This window comes from Phalacrocorax carbo, chromosome 22 (genome assembly GCF_963921805.1).
Source record: "Phalacrocorax carbo chromosome 22, bPhaCar2.1, whole genome shotgun sequence".
Taxonomy (NCBI): Eukaryota; Metazoa; Chordata; class Aves; order Suliformes; family Phalacrocoracidae; genus Phalacrocorax; species Phalacrocorax carbo.
In genome coordinates, this window is record NC_087534.1 from 776,423 (window position 1) to 794,362 (window position 17,940).

A 17,940-nucleotide genomic window follows, 5' to 3' on the forward strand; every position below is an offset into this window, starting at 1 on the left:
GATGCGCTCCAAGATATCTTGCTAACAATAAAAACAGTGTTTTCTTAAGGAAAAGGAAGAAAGAGTGGGGGAGACCAGAGCAAGTATTACTCAACTATTTAGTCTAAAAATTTGAAAATCAAAAGGATCTTCTGACAGATTGATATCAACTCTAATAGAAAACACACTTGTCCTGGGAAAACTCTTCTACATGAGCCTCAAGTCTGATAGCTTAAACAATTATCTACAATTCGGAATTAATTTTTATGCCCACATCAATGTGTATTCTTTAGATGCCCAAGGCATAGATAATTCTATTAAGGGAAAAAGCAGAAATGGTAGGCTTAACCAAAACAGACTGAAAATTCAAGACCGGCATCTTACAAAGCATCTCACAAGCCTTGACTCATTAGGGCTTCGTTGTACAACGGGGGCTCTGTGCTACCTAAAAGCAAAATGCTGAAAACCGTTACAAGAACAAAATCTCAGGAGCTCTGTTATTGTTCTGGATTTAGAAGAGCATTAGCAGAACTAGAAGGAAATTGAACTAGCCGTGAACGCTCCGCTGCTAATAAGTATTTAGAAATGATGGGCCAGACCTCTGTTTTGGGGAATGATTCCCCAACGTGCCGAGCAGTTTGGCCCCAGCCCAATCTCTGGTATAAATTAACACCGTTTCGGCAGAGCTTTGTTAACTCCCCCAAGGTGACGGTCTTTCCAATTTCTATTAAAATCTGGCACTAGCACCAACGTAGGCTTAGTCTTTAGATGTGTAATTTGCCTAAATTTGATTTAAGTTTCTGCACTGTCCATGCAATTCTTTACATGCATATAAAAACGCCAGTGTTGTTATTTCTAATTTTGAAAAGTCACGGCCAGTAACCCAGAAAAAACAACCCTGCGTGCCCACGAACATCCCACCATCGCCGCCCCGCCGCACGCGAGGGCGCCCTGCACCGCCGCACCGCCGCACCCCCGCACCGCCGGCACCCCCGCACCGCCGGCACCCCCGCACGGCCGGCAGCCCCGCACTCCCGCACCGCTGGCACCCCCGCACCGCCGCACCCCCGCACCGCCCGCACCGCCGCACCCCCGCACCGCCGGCACCCCCGCACCGCCGGCACCCCCGCACCGCCGGCAGCCCCGCACGGCCGGCAGCCCCGCACTCCCGCACCGCTGGCACCCCCGCACCGCCGGCACCCCCATCACCCCCGCACGGCCGGCACCCCCACCACGCCCGCACCGCCGGCAGCCCCGCACGGCCGGCACCCCCATCGCCCCCGCACCCCCGCACCGCCGGTCCGCCTGCCGACCGCACGCGTTCACCCGCGAACGGAAACGCGCGCTAATGCCGAGCTCCCGAGTGATTCTCATTATGCTTCTGCGAACAAACAACACTTCACGGACAATGAGGGCCGCCGTGCCAGCGCCCTCCTCCTTACGGCCTTCTCCTCCGTGGGAACGGCCCGCGCTGCCCGGGGCCGGCGCCCCCCGCGCCCCACCCACCCCCCGGCCTGGCGGGGCCGGGAGCGCCCCGCAGCACAGCCCGCCCCGCCGAGCGGGTCACGGTGGGGGCGCGGCCCCGAGCTGGGGAGGCCCCGGGAGGCCCCGGGAGACCCCGGGAGGCCCCGCGGGACCGGGAGGGGGGGCGGTGGCGGGGCCGGGCCGGGCCCACGCGTTGCCGTGGCGACCGGGAGCGTGGGCGGGCTCACGTGGCTCGCAACACCAGCTGGTGCGCCTGCGCAGCCGGACGATTGAGTTGGCGGAAGTGCGTCATGCCGCTGCCCCACCACGCCGGAAGTGCTTGTGCCGCCGCCTCCTGCCCGGTGCGGCGCGTGTGGTGGAGTCGCCTCTGGTTCTCCCCGGTCCGGCCGTGAGCCCCACACCTGCCCCGCTCCGCACTGCCCCTCGGGCTCCGCTCCCCTCAGCAGGATGGTGAAGCCACGCTACAAGGGCCGCAGCACCATCAACCCCTCCCGCGCCAGCACCAACCCCGGTACGTGCGGGCCCACGGGCCGTACCGAGCCAGGCCGTACCGTACCGGGCGGGGCCGGCCCTGACGCTGTCTTGTCTCCGCAGATCGGGTGGGGGGCGCGGGAGGAAACAACATGCGGGACCGAGCCACCATCCGGCGCCTCAACATGTACCGGCAGAAGGAGCGGAGGTGAGCGCGGCGCGGCCCAGCCCGCGGGAGGCGGCGGGAGCTCGGCCCGGCCGTACCGCCGTTACCCGTGCCGCGGGGCGTGGGCGGCTCCGTGTGCCCCCTCGGGCGGTTCCCGGCGGGGCCGGGCTCCCGCCGGCGGCGAGCGGGCGCCGGTAAATTAGCAGTCGGTGCGGGGCCCAGCCGCGCGGGACACACCGCGGCCTCGGGGCACAGGGAGCGCTTCTGTGGGTGCAGACGAGCGGTGTGGCTGCCGGTGCCGGCACGGTCAGGCTGTGCGGCCGATGGCTCCACGCTGGGGGCAGCCATCCTCGATCTGGTGACAAAGTGCCTGGTTATTGTCACGGGGCCGCTCCTTCCTGTCTTCTGTGACACTGTCAGCGGGGAAGCCTTGTCCTGAGCTTCGAACCGATCAACGATATGTGTCAGGGAATTCAGCTGCAAAACATAATGCAGAACAGCTGATGGGATCTCACTGAAATGTCACGAACCCCAAAATACCCAGAATTCCTTCATTTCCAACAACAGCATAACTCAAAGGCTCACCTTAAAATGTCTGAAGAACCTGACTTCCATATGGCTCCTTTGCTGAGAGACACACCTCCGCTCTGTTTGAGTGTCGCTGGCTCTGGAGCAGCTCCTGCCCAGCAAATATGCGTGTCTGCCGTGACGTCGATGCCACAGGGGGTTCTGAGAGCCCTGGTTCAGATTAGCAGTTTTGTTTTGTCTTGCCAGATTTCACATTGTTTTGAGAGCAGACTGGGAAATATGTATTTTTAAAAATTGCTAACCTTAAGCCAGGTCTTAACTTAGAAATTATCTTGTGGTGAGTGTTCTGCACCAGCTGACGGGTAGAGCTGATTACAAGTTTCCACATGAGCCCATGAGAGAAGAAACTGGTGTTTACTAGGAAACTGTACTTTGGTGCTTTTTGCACCCCAAAAAGCCATTCCTGGCTTGACACAAGCAGCCTTTGTGAAGAGTCTGGTCAAGCTGGAGCGAGACTTGGGGGCGTGCACTGGCTGGCATCGCCGCTTCTCTCCCAGCGTTTGAGTTAACGAGCCCTTCCAGACAGTACCATCTCTGATAACTGTGTCAGGGGGAGCATTTCTAGATGAAGGGTCTTTCTGGATTTTGTGGAGGTACTTCTGGTCTAGTGAACAAAAATGCTAGAGGGGTGTGTGCTGTCCTTGTGTGTTTATGTGTGTTCTCATTTTTCACTTAGAAACAAACACGGTAAAGTGATTAAGCCTCTACAGTATCAGTCGACAGTGGCACCAGGCACAGTTGCGAGAGTGGAACCAAATATTAAATGGTTTGGTAAGGTTTTTTTTTCACCTCTCAGGCTCAGCAAACTTAAACTCTGTTGAACTTTGTGTGTTTGGAGGGTGTTTGTCTCAGTGCTGTGTGGGACAGATAATGAAGATGAAGATGAAGGACCCCCACTGCAGGCATGGGTGTGGGCTCACGCTTTGCATGTACCTGCACTTCGGGTGTCTGCTTTCCATGCACTCCTCTGAAGTGTGGTTGTTATGTCTCCTCGGTCATTCTGGGGTTTGCCCATGTGCATGTATGTCGTAGCCTGTGTATGTTAAGTGTCCTAGGGATACTTTTAAAATTTTCTGTAAATGGTGAGAGAGAAAGGGGTTGGCCTATTTATGCTACTTTGGGGTTGTCTCAAGCAAAATCCTCTGTTTTTTGTCACTGGTATTGATCCCAGGTGGAGTATTAATACGTTATTAGTGTACCCGGGGTCTCTGCATCGGTTAAGATGAAGAGTGGTCAGGCACAATATTTATTTTTACATGCAGGAAATACTCGCGTGATCAAGCAGTCATCCCTACAGACATTTCAAGAAGAGATGGAAACTGTCATGAAAGATCCGTACAGAGTGATCATGAAGCAAAGGAAGTTGCCAATGTCCCTTTTCTATGATCGGGTTAAACCGCACGTGAGTGCTGTTCATCCACACGGGGTGCAGGCTGGGCACGTGCGCAGCGGCATCGCGAATGCTATTGATCCGCGGGCGATTGTGCTATTGATCCGCGGGCGATTGTGCTATTGATCCGCGGGCGATTGTGCTGTCTCTGTTCAGCCTGGTGAAATGTTGTGTTCTAGAAGGATTGGGAGGAGCAGTTGGGACGGATGGCTTGGGGAAGGATGGTTGTGAAAGCCTGTCAGTGAGGACATCGAATGTGAGGGCAAACAGTGTATTATTTCCCTGTGGTTTGTGGGAAGATCTGTTATTTATTAGGGATTCTCATTTTACGGTAGGAGACCTATCCTCAAACATCCTAGGTTAGCGTACCAGCTTGGGATGACTGCAGCAGCTTGCCACCTTGTGTTCTAATGCTTCTAATAGCCCGTGTGACAGAGGGACCTCTTCTGAGGATGATTCACACCGCAAACACTCTTGTGATGAATTTGTACTCAAATGTGTGTGTTCTATCTCAAATCAGACATTCTTGTCATGCAGCCTTCGCTTCTAGTACATCAAGTTTTAGTTATTATCAGGTTTCTTTCGTGACATCTGAACTATTATTTTGGACTCTTGCTAGCTATTTTTTCATGTGGAAACTTCCCAGATTTATGTCATTAAAATGTTACCTAAATTAAGGAAAAAGTTATAAGAAACTAAAATGTGCGTTACAAAACCACATTACTTCTTTCAGCAATGAATTGTGTGCCATTCCAAGGAAAGTTGGCATTCGTTACAGGCTTTAAAAATCTACAATTTTGATTGTAATTATCCCTGACAAAACTCTGAATTTGGCAAGATTTGTGCACTTGTTAGAAAAATAAGAAATGATCAAAGATAGCAGCTAAATTTTCGTCACTGTAGCTTTAATTATATTTGACATCATTTATGGTGAAAGAAGTGAAGCATAGTTCTTTGGCAAGTGCAACGGGTTTTGTTGCTTATTAAATATCCACTCATGTTTCTCGGCGATTAAGCAGGAGAACTCAAACATTGTTAGGAAAGTGCCTGTAACTCTTGTCATGGGCGGCAGAGCTGTGCTGAACTCGGGGTCCCGTACGCTGCGGGTCACGCGTGGGGTAGAACCTGTGTTTGTGGTTTCTTTACCAACCTGTTTTTCCTTAGACCTCCAGAGTTCACATTCTTGACACAGAAACATTTGAAACAACATTTGGCCCCAAATCACAGAGGAAAAGACCAAATCTTTCTGCAAGTGATGTGCAGTCGCTGGTGGAGAATGCTGAAGCCTCATCAGGGTCTTACGATCAGGGCAAGGACAGAGACCTGGTGACGGAAGACAGTGGTGTAAGGTAAACAGAAAGGAGAAGTTGTTCTTTACATTTCTGAAATGCCAGCTTTATCTTTAAAGAAGTATCTGGTACATCTATCGATGCTGTTACTGTGTGGGGAGTAAGGAAGGCGAAATTAGCTGAATTTGGGATTTTTTAAAAATCCTGTTTGCCCCTATGTAGTTAATCAAACTGTTGCTTCCAGGGGGCCCTTTTATCTTTATCCATAATTCACGTTCTGTTGCATGTCAGAATGTCTCCAGACTCAACGTTTTGGGTTAGATAGGGAACTGGCCAGTGGGCAGATAGGAATCCTTGAAAGAGTGCATGTTTGCAGGGTCTTTCTGCACATGGGTAGATCGAAGGCGGAGGTTGGCGAGGGGGCCTAAATCCCAGCTGTCTGTTGCTTGGGCCTCATCTCCTCTTTTGTCTATGAACGGCTAAATGGCTTTAGAGAAGACAACACTGTAACCCTGTTATTGTGGTTGCTGATGTCTCTGGTAATCCACTTCCAGGGATGAAGCACAAGAGGAGATATTTAAGAAAGGACAGTCCAGAAGAATCTGGGGTGAGCTCTACAAGGTAAGCAACGCTTATCATTTGCAGCAGAGCTGTGTCTATCAGTCTTTATGAAGTCAGGCGCTTCAGCATAGCGTTGGAAATTAATTTGCTGTAAAGTTTCTTAGAAATGTTAAGACAGTGACTTTCTTCATGCAGAGGTGTCCTGAGCTGGTCACTCCCTTGCCTGCTGTCCTGTCAGCCTAGTTGAACTGATTGCCTTGAAACCACACGCCCTTTTTCTGGCATGTTGATAGGGTTGTCTTCGGAGGGCTCTGAACCTCAGTTCGCTGCGAGTCACCTTGACTGCTGGAGAAATGGAGGAGGAGGAGGAGGAGGAGTGGGGGTTGTAAGAGCAGTTTGTGTGCTCTGTCACTGTTAGGTGTGAAATGGCTTGACTTTTTGCTCTGATTTCCAAATGTAGCTGAAAACATTTTAATTTAGATCTAAAAGCGCTGGGAACGACAGAACAAAACAGACTTCAGTAAGACTCTGCCAAAAACGCAGGAAATAGCTGTGAAACAAATTCACTTGGCTTGAAGCAACTCATAAAATGGCAGCTCCCTGCTGTAGATGCTTAGTGGACTAACAGCAGGTTCCTACTTGGTTGTGTGTTTCATATTGATCCAGAAAACATACTTTCTATCCTGATCCTTTAAGAAATGGCAGAATTTAATTGCTGCAGAAGGGATGGGAAACATTGTTTTTTTGTCTACTGAAGCAATTAATTTTCCCATTTGGGTGCAATGCTTTCTTTCCCAAGTGCTACAAGCATCTCCTGCTGCCTAAGAACAGGTAAAAGCTATTCAGCTGTCTGGCCTGAATGTGGAGGGGAGTCAGGAAGAGAGTGTGGAGGATCAATGGATATTAGTCCAAGCTTTACTCATCCATAGGGAAGTAACAGCTATTCATGAAGGATGCAAGGTTTTTAAATTAACGATGTAGTTTAGAAAATCACTAGGTTTTGCTTTGGAGATATAGATCTCTTTCTGTAAAATCATTTCCTCTGTGTGATTTTACCCCTCCCCAGGTGATAGACTCATCAGATGTTGTTGTTCAAGTTCTCGATGCCAGGGATCCCATGGGCACTCGTTCCCCTCACGTGGAGTCGTATCTTAAAAAGGAGAAGCACTGGAAGCATCTCATTTTTGTCCTGAACAAATGTGACCTTGTTCCTACCTGGGCTACTGTAAGTGGAGTCCTGCCTGTTACCCCTTGGACCTTCTTTGTTCCTTTTGTAGCCTCGCTTTAATTCTGTTGCCAGTCCTCATGCTGGTCTCAAAGGGCGTAATGTAACTGGGTCAATGGGAGCTCTCTGCTTGCCTGCTATAAAAGTAACAATTACCAAGTAAATCTGTCCAAGTTTGGCTGAGTTGGGCAACACTCACCAGCCACAAATTCTCTACTTCCTCTGTCTGGATTTAACAGTTCAGCTGATGTCTCCAGAGTATGCTAAATGTTAGTCTGCTTAAGATCCATATCCACCACAGCTGGTTTGCTTTATGTTGTTAAACTAATTAGTTTTAGCTAGCAGTGAAGGCGTTTTTGGGAAATTGTTTGTCTTTTATAAAAACAATGCTCAGTCCTTTTAGCTGTTGGGTTGGTGAAATGCTTCAAAGGTTCTTGCGTAGCAGTTTTCATAGACAGTTGCATTTGTGACCCAAGTGAAGGTGCTGAGTGCTTCTGCTCGTAAGCAGATTGTTTCACCTCCCCCGCAGCACAGGATCCTTAACCGAGTCATGTTTTCCTCTTTAGAAGCGCTGGGTTGCTGTCCTCTCCCAGGAGTATCCAACACTTGCTTTTCATGCCAGCCTCACAAACCCTTTTGGCAAAGGGGCTTTCATACAGCTTTTAAGGCAGTTTGGAAAGGTACAGAACAATTTTTTGGGTTTGTTTTGTTGTTTGGGGGAGGGGGGGTGCTTAGTGTGGAGTCTTCTGTTAGCGTTTGGGGTTCAGTACACTTTGCTATGGCTGTTCTGTCAATAAATGGCTCCATCAGTAAAGCTCACTTCTTTGGAGAGAAAATGGAAAATATTCCTTCAAATATGTTTGAAATGTTTGTCAAACTGAGGAGATCCAGAAAGACTGGGTTTGACCATCAGTCTCCGGCCTAGGTTTCTTGTAGAGAGAGTATCCCGTTGGCACTCCTAGGTCTCATTTGAATGTGTAGAATAAAGGAACATATTTCGCACCCGTTTGTCCTGCATGTATGCATATTCTAGTAAGGTATTCTCCTTTTAAGTGTCTTCATTTTTCCAAGAAAGGCATCTTCTGTTGCCTTTAGATTAGTTACTGTCTCTTCAGGCCACGACTGTGTTCTGTCCCCAGCTACTGTTTGTATTCACTTGGTTTCTCAACCTAAATGGCTTCTAGATAAGACATTCCCAAGTAATTTTAGAGCAACAATGAATGCAAGGGGTTCGCGGCTTCCTTTTGAAGCAGCAAATACTTTTTTCAATGCTTGCAGTTCTTGGATGGCAAGTTGGTTGAACCCTTATACATTTCTCCCAATAGAAGAGAGCTGACCTCATTTTTTGATCTGGTACTTTGGATTCCCCTTTGCTTTCCAGTACAGTGAGACCAGTAGCTGCTCAAATGTTCGGAACTGTAGTATTAATTCTGTCTTTCTCTGAGGTGTTAAAAAGATGTGTTGTTTCTTAACAGTTACACTCGGATAAGAAGCAGATCAGCGTGGGTTTCATTGGTTATCCGAACGTTGGCAAAAGCTCAGTGATCAACACATTACGGTCTAAGAAGGTCTGCAATGTAGCCCCTATTGCAGGTGAAACAAAGGTAGGACGAGATCCCTCCATTAAAGATCAATTCTGTAAGGGCATTGTCAAAGGCAAGAATTCATGGAAAATGGGCTCAATGACATTCTCAAGTCTAGCACTTGACCTGTACAGGCTATGTGACCCCGAGCCCGAGGAGAGCTGGCCGACAGGCATTGCTCTGAAGCACCGCTACCGGAAGCATTCCTGAGCTCCCCCTCTACCTGTAGTGTAGTGCCGTGACCTGAATGCTCAGCTGCCCTGACTCAGTGTCTGTGCTTTCCCAAATCAAATGATTTGGTATATTTGTGCTGTCAGGCTCTGTTAGTGCTGGTTTTCTAACTCTTCTTCAAGAATGTGACCGTCAACAAGAAGACAGAGTTACAGGAATCTTCTTTGCCAGCCAGTTCATTTTACTGCAAAATATCACTGAAGTTAAGGATCGTGGAAGAGGAAAACCACAGAATATTGGAGTTTGTCATGATGGTAGTTTTGTCACCTTGGTCCTGTGTGTTAGTAGTTTGATGCAAAACCTTATGGGTAGCATTGGCTGATACAGAAGGAGCAAGGTACGATATGTCTTGGATAGCTAGCAAAAATGCCAAGTTTGGTTCTGCTTCTGTGCATTAATACCTAGTTCCTAAGATGGCTCCTGGGTATTAGAACTGTGCGGTTAAAAAGCAGAGCAAAGGGCTGTCTGTGGAAGGAGGTAACATGGGGAACTCAATCCCTTTCAGGTGTGGCAATACATTACCTTGATGCGGCGGATTTTTCTCATCGACTGCCCAGGTGTGGTTTATCCATCTGGAGACACAGAAACAGACATTGTGCTGAAGGGAGTGGTATGTACCTGCACGAAATGCTGGGAAGTCTTTGCTGCTGTTAGCGTGGTGGGTTCAAAGAAATGAATGCACACTTTCCAAAGGGTTGATACTCTGCTATTTGTTTTCAGGTTCAAGTTGAAAAGATTAAGAGCCCTGAAGATCATATTAGTGCCGTGCTGGAAAGAGCCAAACCAGAGTACATCAGAAAGACGTACAAAATTGATTCCTGGAATGATACGGAAGAATTCCTTGAGAAACTTGCTTCTAGGACTGGAAAACTGCTAAAGGTGTGACAACTTTCTGCATTTGCGGGCTGGAAGAGCGTGTGGCCTGTTACTGAACACGGGAAATAGGAACATTTCTGTTGTTTACAGGAAATAGAGAGGTGGTATGTCCTACGAACATGGACATAAATTCTTACTGGGTTCTTTCAGGGTGGTGAGCCTGATGTGCAAACTGTGAGCAAGATGGTTCTCAATGACTGGCAGAGGGGCAGAATTCCATTCTTTGTGAAGCCACCAAACGCAGAAACAGCTCCTCAGGTAAGAATGTGATGCTCGTGCCTCCTCTTCTCACATGTTATCCGGCTCCCCTAACAGTATTCACTGTTGTTCTTCCCAGAGTGCACGTCTTGGGCTCTGCCCAAGTTTGGTGATTCAGGTGATGCTCACTTGAATTTGGTGAGGACCAGGTCGCAGTGCTCTTCACAGAGATGTCTCAGCCATTTTGCATTCAGCTGGCTACCAGAAATGTCAGTGATTATCACATTATTAGCCTGTCATCTTAGGCTTTTGCTGAAGAGATACAATGGAAATTGCTCTCAGAGGTGACGGGACAGACTTTGTAGATAATATATCCATTATGCTCTTTCTTGTAGCCTCCTGCATTGGAAGCAGCTATGACATCGAGCCAAGATAATAACGAGGAGAAAACCTCTGAGTTGGTAGCATCAAGTGTGGGGCCAGCAGAAGAGAGTAATAGAGACACTGAAATTAAGCAACTCATGTCACATGTTCGGCAGAACTTTGGGAGGATTAATGTGGCACCTCAGTTCTCAGAAGAAGACCTGGTTCCTGTAGATGTGCCAGGCTTTGATGAAACGGACAGCGATTCTTCTGAAAAGGAAGAGCAGGAGGAGGAGAAAGAGGAAAACGAGCAACAGCAAGATGCAGTCGAGGAGGAATCTCAGTTGGCTGTGCCAGGTGCCAGGGAGAGCTCTAAGACAGTTCTTAAGGCTTTGGAGGAGAAGATTGCAAAATACAAAAAATTTCTGGATAAAGCCAAAGCCAAGAGATTCTCAGCAATAAGGTACGTGAATCTATTCAGTGACGCAAATATTTTTGCAGGGGAGGAAAAGGGTTAATGTAGTTCTGTAGTTTCGCTCCCTTCATGCATTGCTTGACTGGTTCCTCTGTGTTGCCACACGCAGGTTGCCACAGCTTATCTAGTTTAGCTGTAAATTTGTGAACTTTGGCTAAACAGCAGTTTGGTTTTGGAAGATTATTCCAAGAAGTCCCATTTACCAGCCTAACTAAAAATGTTCTCACTTTTGGAAAGCTGCCTTTTAAGCTATGGATTAGAAGTCTGTTGGTATTTTGGGTAGCAATATTACATCTCTCCTTGATGTCAGGTGCTTCCTTGAGCAATACCAAGGCTAATGTCCTACCTGGATCCGCCGGCAGGGTCTCCATGCATGTACAAGAGTATCCTAGCTCATACAGCAGGCCAAGTTTTAGCAAAGCTCCATCCACCAGCTTTGTGAGGACTAAAATTTCAAGGCTAAGTGTTTTATTTTGTCCCTTTCTGCAGCGCACGAGCCCAACAACTCCAGAGACAAGATTATTGTATGGTTTTTAGGCCAAAGAGCAGCTTTGCTGCTGACAGACTACTGGGATCTACTGGAAACCGATCACTTGTCGGACACGGTTACGTTTTGTGTTACGACATTCTTTTATTGCTTGTTTTATCTTTTGTAGAATCCCTAAGCAGCTGAGTGAAAAGGTGTTTGCAAAATCCGTGCAGAAGTCTGAAGAACCCAAAGAAACTGAAGACACAGGTAAAACAAGATCAGCAGATGTTCTTAATCTATATTTGGAAATGCCGTAAGCAAGAGAAGAGAGGGAGTTAGGGGGAGAAGCGTTCATGAGCTCTTGATTGCAAGTTCTTTTTCCCCTAAAGCTATTTAAATATTTCTGTAACTAACCTAAGGGCGGGCTGATGACCTTGCTGTAGCCTTTCTGTAGAACGCCTGTTGGTATAAGAAGACGTGTCCCTCTGCTAGTGAATGAGGGTAAAGTGAAGGCAAATGTTGTATTTCCAAGAGAACGGTGCTATGGGCAGATTGCAGCCCGAGCAGCTTCTGTTCCACATGGTGTAATATTACACAGAAGGGAGTGGAAGGGTTTTACGACATAAAAGCAGAGAGCTACTTCAGGCTGTAGGTTTTACTGTGGTGACTTCAAGAGTCTGTGGCTTCAGTTTCCATAGTGAGTTTGATTAAAGGCAAAACAATGTGGAAGAACCCTATTCTGACAAGACTGTGGAATTCTTCTGGACTTACATGGGGCTTTAAGGAATCTGCTTCTGAAGAGCAGTTTTCATAGGGATAGCGAGTGATTCTCTGTGAAGGAACATGCTGCTTGTTCTGGTAAAAGCTATTAAAACATGAGCAGAGGAATGCTTTGCTGAAATAGGTAGGATGGTGATCCTGGTCTGTAGTTACGCAAACAGATGAGTGTCCTGGAAGATACCTGAGTGTGTGATCTCTGCTGTTTGCAGGCAGCCCAGAAAAGAAAAGAAAAAGGAAAGCAGAAGAGGAAGATGATGATGATGACGACCATTTGGGTAAACAGCCTAGCAAGAAACTTACGTCCAAAGAAGTAAGTGTCATTTCTTGTAGCAAAACATATGAGCAGAGTAATAGAGCTGGCTTTTTTTGTACATAGATTGCCTACTATCACTTAAGAGCGTTGAGACTGGGCACCGGTAGGAGGGAGAGAGTTCAGGGACTGTAGCTGAGGTAGGGGGAACATGAAGGCAGGGTGACTTGCTGCTGATGCGAGATGTGACAGCATCTCGTCAAGTCTAAACAATTTTTCTAGAGTAATTTAAATACCAAGTGAAATAGTCTGTCTGTAGGACTTTGAAAGCGATTCCTAAGCAAACTCGTATGGCAAGGGCTTTGCTGTGGACTGTTAGGACTGTCAGAGGGGACCAAACGCTGCCTGTGAATGTTCTGTCACATCTTCCGTCAGAGACCCCTTACGTGACTATGTGCATCAGGCTGCTCCCTGTATCTTGTTTACTACTTCTGTAAAGATAAAAGCATATCTTCCTTCGTAACATTTTAAGAGCGTGGGTGGGTGGATTCCATATAGATGCTCATGTATTCATATCAGTAATGTTTTGCTTGAAATTATTTTATTTAAGGCATGTGGAATGCAAAATCAACAAAGTTTGAAAGAATGCAGGCAAATTCAGGCTACGGATACTGTGGATTTGCTAATGTGGTTTGTGTGTATTTACAGAGAAGACGAGCCGAGAGGCAGCAGCGGTCCAAGAAAGTTGGAGTCCGGTATTATGAAACTCACAACGTGAAAAATAAGAATAAGAACAAGAGAAAAACTGGCTTGGAGGGACAAAGATCAAAGCACAAAAAATACAAACATAAGCAATAACTGCTTATTCTATTAAATTTTACATAAACCAGCTCTAGTATGCAGTGGCTTTTTTAATATAAAACTTGTAGTTCCCATTCAAAGCCTAGTTTGACTTGCCCGTCTTGTTCCCAGGAGTAGCGTCTCCTCTTTGTTTCTGCATCATCTGAAAGTTCTTTATGCAGTTGGAGATCGTGGTATTTCCACATCACTGTCTAACGCTGCACTGGCAAAACGCATCCTGAAGCGTTAGTGGTGGTGGGTTTGGGTTTCTCTGGGTTTTTTTTTCCCCGGAAACTAGCTTTTTGGAGTTCATGTGACTGCAGTGAATTATCTTTCCCATGTCTGCCTGCTGTGGGTGACCAGCGAGTTGCGCAGGTGCCTCGCGTAAAGATTTCATTGGCTCCCGCTGAGAAGTGATGCTTGGAACGGTACCGCACGCCTTTGTTTCGTTAGAAATAACCACGTAGAGACCTTTTGGCGTTGCTCATCCTGGGTTACTACTGGCAAGGGGTTGTGATGTACAATTAACACCAACTTGCACATACTCAGGGAATTACCCTCCAAACACCTGGCCAAGGATTACCTGCAACTTCATTCTTAGTATATAGTTTCTGAATTTTCTACTACATTTTCAAAATAATAATATTACAGAGATGTTTGTGCATAAAAACCTTTATTAGTTCATTGCTTTGAAGGTCGTCTAGCATATTCCCAACAGGCAAGTCCCAGATAGGTTCACTATTCAAGGAGCTGAATGCTGGGATGGCATTGAAAGAGGATGCAGGAATTAGTGAAGCTCTTGAATTCCAACTCTTCAAGAGACAAAGAAAGAAATACCACAATTACGCTGCCTTCAGTTACCGGTAAGTGAAAATTCAAGATAGTTTTATGAAGGCAAATCTTTGTCACTAATTGCAAACTTTTTGCTCTGACAGCTCTTCTGAGCGCTGCCTGGAGGACGACAGAAAGATCTACTTATTTGGTGCAATGATGCTTTCAAGTTGGGCCTGAAAAACAAACGAGACAGTAAGTCAAATTAGATTCACCCTAAAAAATACACGTGCGTTGCTGTAAAGCGATAGATCGTTAGATATTCAAAGCGAGGAGCCGAGGGATGCTGCAATACTTGAAGAGAAGCAAGCCAGGGCTTTTTCCCCTAGCTATTCCATTCCTTACTACATGTTTTATAAATTAGCTTTTCTTTCTTGGCATACACACGTGTTGCATTCTGAGAAGAAAAGAGCTGGCCTTGGTTCCATACAATGAAAGACTCATTTTGTAATGTAAAGCATTGAAGAGGAAATTAAATAAAAGCTGTTGAAACAGTGGTCTGAATTCTCTGATTTCAGGCTGGACTGTGTTAGCTAAATTAAATATTTGGCTCTCTAGCATTTGGAACACAAACTCTGACTCTGGGACAAAAGTAGCTGGGAACAGCAATTTTTTCAGTTCCTGAGACAACTTGACGCCCAATTAGCAGAGTGATCAGAGGCTCCCCATGCGTAGGGAGCATGCGGTGCGTGAAGCTTCCAGGACTCCTAGACTGTCCTCTCCCCAGAGCTGCCATCAATATCCACGGCAACAGTGGGATAATCACAGCTGTGAGAATACTTCAGGGAAGAAACATGGATTCAGTGGCAACACACATTTGATCTAACAGTAATTCCATCTTGTGCCCTAAAACATTTCGAGACAGCCTGAAGGTGTTAGTGGTTTACAAAGGAGAAACTGTAGGAGCAGTGAAGATAAGGGAAGTGGCTCTTGTAAAGGAAATGTTTTTAGCTGTAGCCAGAAACATTTAACGTTGTTTAAGGTAACATTCTTTTCTTTACTCAAAAAAAGCTCTGTTTTCACCAAAGCGGCACACACAGAATTACTCCCGTAATTACATGGTCCCTGCTGCGTAAGTACCCAGTTGTTCTTATGAGGTAATATTTAATGTTAAATGGTGTGTCTTGTTATCAGGGAGTCAACGGTAATGGCCAACAGCAAAGAAACAAAACACCTCCCTTTGCCTTCGCTAGGCTTTCTGTTCTGTAGCTGAGAAGGGGTGCTAACTGTCGCCACCTTACAGTTGGGTTACGCAGAAACAGAGTCCTGGGGCATCAGTGATGTTTGAAGCCTCTGTGCTGGGGTTTCAGCTGCTCTTCTCCAGCGGACTCCAACAATTTATCGTTTCCTGACAAACTCTGATCTCTCCCTGGCCAGTGTGTGTATGACCAGAATTCAGTGAATCGTTGGGTGTGTTAGTAATGACCAGTCACTGACTGGGCAAGGAGGCAGAGAATGCAAAAGCACTGTGTTCCCATTTCATTGTGAATTTAAAGAAAGTGAAACTTTAATACAAATGCATCATGAATGTAACACGTCTAAAAACTGTGAGGAGAAAATTATATCTTTCTAATTACAAAATGAGAAGTTCTACCATTACTATTTGGAACTGCATTTATATACAAACCTTCAGCTGTTGATTCGTTCGTTTCAGGAACTGAACCTCTTCAGTGTGTTTCTTCACTTCTATTTGTCGCCTTTCGTTTTCACGTTTTTCAATAGCTTCACATTTAGCCTTCTGTTCACCCACTTCTCTTTCCAGCATCCGCTTTTCCTCTTCTAGCTCTGCAATCTTGGAAAAGAGTACAGATCTCAAGTTTTGTTTCTTAACAATCAATTTTTGGTTAAGATGGGACAAAGCTGTATGTTGTACAGTCTTTAAAGCGTTCCAGATACAACAGCAGATAATTTATGAAGAGCAATTAAGCCCTAGGAAAACAGTAAGACAAGTATTTTGATGATCTTTACTGCCATCCAGTGGAAACAGAAATAACTGATTTCATATGAAATTTTATATGTAACATCCTTCTGCTGTATCACGTGCAGAAAACTACATTATGGGGTTAACAGCCCAACTTACTCTTTTTTCCATGTCGGATTTGCCTTGCTCAGCTTGGAGTGCCTTCCGCATCCCGAATGCAACGCTGCTCTCATACAACGTCTGGTAAGCAGCAATTGTCATTTGGATTTCATCCCTGACTCGAAGCAGCAAGAGTCCTCGCTCTGCGCAGTTAATTGTAGTTTCACGGATCAGTTCATCTTTAAAGAAAAGGTGCAACAGCCAGTTAGAGGAGCTGCTGCGCATTTGTCTGGGAATGCTGGGTACACGCAAGGTCCAGAGCTTGTTGTCTTTTACCTTCTGCACCACAAACCAGAGATAGTAACGATTTTCTTGTTGTTGCTGTTGTTACGTTATGGTTATAGCATCAAGTGCTAGCAAATAAAAGCAGAGTGGGGGTACAGAACCTATGGTAACAACCGTGGTACTGATCCGCTAAAGCTGTAACAGCAAACACCTAAAAATTTGTAATTTTGGGGGGGTTGGGGGTTTTTTTTCAGTTATTGGGGAGCTTTGAGAAGAGTCAAGAGCCTCCAGAAGAACTGTGCTCAGACCAATGAGAGTCTCTTGTAGTTGGAAGACCAACACCACTTCATCAGAGTGTGTAAGAGTGCTTAACAGTTATACAGGGTTTTAAGTTAATGCCAACAGTTAAGATAAGTACACCTAAGATGATTTTAAGCTTCTTTGCATGTTTCACCATTATCTATGTGTAAGCGTGCATTTACACCATGTCATGAGTGTCAGCTTTGTGAACAAGACGATGAGCTCAGATGCTCTGTGAAAGCTGACAGCAGAGGCAGCCGTTCTTGGTCCCGTCAGCCTGACCTGCAGAGCAGGGGTGAGCTGGAGGCTGCCAGGGCTGGCACGTGCAGCGTGGCCACAGCAGCCTCCCATGCCAGCACCCCTCAGCCCTGCCCCATGGGGACTGAGGTTCTGTTGAACCTTCTGGGAAGAGGAACAGTGATAGGGACAGAGATGGGGGAGCCACAGCCCATCAGGGAGAGGGTGAGGAGCGATGCTGTTGGCGTTGGCGGGTTCGGGCACTGACCGAAGCACTGCGAGTAGAGCTCCCTGCGCACGGGGCAGATGCCGGTCTCCCGTGCCTGCCTCTGCTGCAGCCGCAGGTCCAGCTGCTCCTGCAGGTGAATGACGTCCAGGCGGCTGCTAGGTGCGCTGGACACCTCCTGCACCCACAGCCGGTTCTCCTCCTCCCACTCCCTGCCAGGGAAAGCACCGGGTGTTAGTGGGGGGCCTGACTGGGAGCTGCCCGGCGCGGGGGGGGGCCTGGCCCCGCTCACCGCGGCGGCAGGATGGCGTTCAGGATCTCCTGCGGCTGCTTCGCGGCGGCAGCGGCGGCGGCGGCCGCGCGGGGTGGCGGTGGGACGGGCCCAGTCGGGGCGGGCGGCAACGGGGTCCCCTTCAGCGGAGGGGCCTGCGGGGAGGGGAGAGTAGAGCGCGGTGGGCGTGGGCGGCGGGCAGCGCTGCCCGGCCCGGCCCCGCTCACCCACCCGCGGGCAGCGCTGCCCGGCCCGGCCCCGCTCACCCACCCGCGGGCAGCGCGGCCCGGCCCGGCCCCGCTCACCCACCCGCGGGCAGCGCTGCCCGGCCCGGCCCCGCTCACCCACCCGCGGGCAGCGCGGCCCGGCCCGGCCCCGCTCACCCACCCGCGGGGAGCGCTGCTCGGCGCGGCGGCTGACGAGCACCGGCGGGTTGTACCGCAGCAGCGAGTCCGGCGGTGGGATCATGGCGGCGGCGGCCGGTGTCGCCATGGCGACGGCCGCGCTGCGAGGGCGCATGCGCCAGCCCGGACCCCGCGCAGGCGCAGACG

At 48.1% G+C, this 17,940-nt stretch overlaps 2 protein-coding genes across 2 annotated transcripts; one reads left to right on the forward strand and one right to left on the reverse strand.

Annotated features, from left to right (window-relative positions):
- Positions 1 to 1,762: 1,762 nt before the first annotated feature.
- GNL2 (G protein nucleolar 2) lies at positions 1,763 to 13,268 on the forward strand. The gene is made up of 16 exons (XM_064471324.1): positions 1,763 to 1,975; positions 2,059 to 2,143; positions 3,366 to 3,460; positions 3,952 to 4,091; positions 5,244 to 5,428; positions 5,923 to 5,989; positions 6,996 to 7,154; positions 7,721 to 7,834; positions 8,630 to 8,758; positions 9,474 to 9,578; positions 9,689 to 9,847; positions 9,995 to 10,102; positions 10,438 to 10,868; positions 11,537 to 11,616; positions 12,339 to 12,439; positions 13,088 to 13,268. Exons 1-16 carry the CDS (start codon positions 1,912 to 1,914, stop codon positions 13,235 to 13,237), a joined length of 2,172 nt encoding a protein of 723 aa, XP_064327394.1. The 5' UTR covers positions 1,763 to 1,911; the 3' UTR covers positions 13,238 to 13,268.
- A 116-nt stretch (positions 13,269 to 13,384) lies between these two features.
- Positions 13,385 to 17,910, reverse strand: DNALI1 (dynein axonemal light intermediate chain 1). Its single transcript, XM_064471326.1, has 6 exons — positions 17,777 to 17,910; positions 17,411 to 17,544; positions 17,161 to 17,330; positions 16,131 to 16,309; positions 15,678 to 15,842; positions 13,385 to 14,226 (listed from the first exon to the last, which is right to left on the reverse strand). Exons 1-6 carry the CDS (start codon positions 17,906 to 17,908, stop codon positions 14,191 to 14,193), a joined length of 816 nt encoding a protein of 271 aa, XP_064327396.1. The 5' UTR covers positions 17,909 to 17,910; the 3' UTR covers positions 13,385 to 14,190.
- Between the last annotated feature and the right edge of the window lie 30 nt (positions 17,911 to 17,940).

Coding starts and splice junctions, on each gene's coding strand:
- DNALI1 (XM_064471326.1), bottom strand. CDS start 17,908: ATGCGCCCTCGCAGCGCGGCCGTCGCCATGGCGACACCGGCCGCCGCC. Junction 17,545..17,776: donor CCGAGCAGCGCTCCCCGCGG/GTGGGTGAGCGG, acceptor CCCTCCCCGCAG/GCCCCTCCGCTGAAGGGGAC. Junction 16,310..17,160: donor GCTCTACTCGCAGTGCTTCG/GTCAGTGCCCGA, acceptor TTTTCTTTAAAG/ATGAACTGATCCGTGAAACT.
- GNL2 (XM_064471324.1), top strand. CDS start 1,912: ATGGTGAAGCCACGCTACAAGGGCCGCAGCACCATCAACCCCTCCCGC. Junction 2,144..3,365: donor TACCGGCAGAAGGAGCGGAG/GTGAGCGCGGCG, acceptor TTTTTCACTTAG/AAACAAACACGGTAAAGTGA. Junction 8,759..9,473: donor CTATTGCAGGTGAAACAAAG/GTAGGACGAGAT, acceptor AATCCCTTTCAG/GTGTGGCAATACATTACCTT.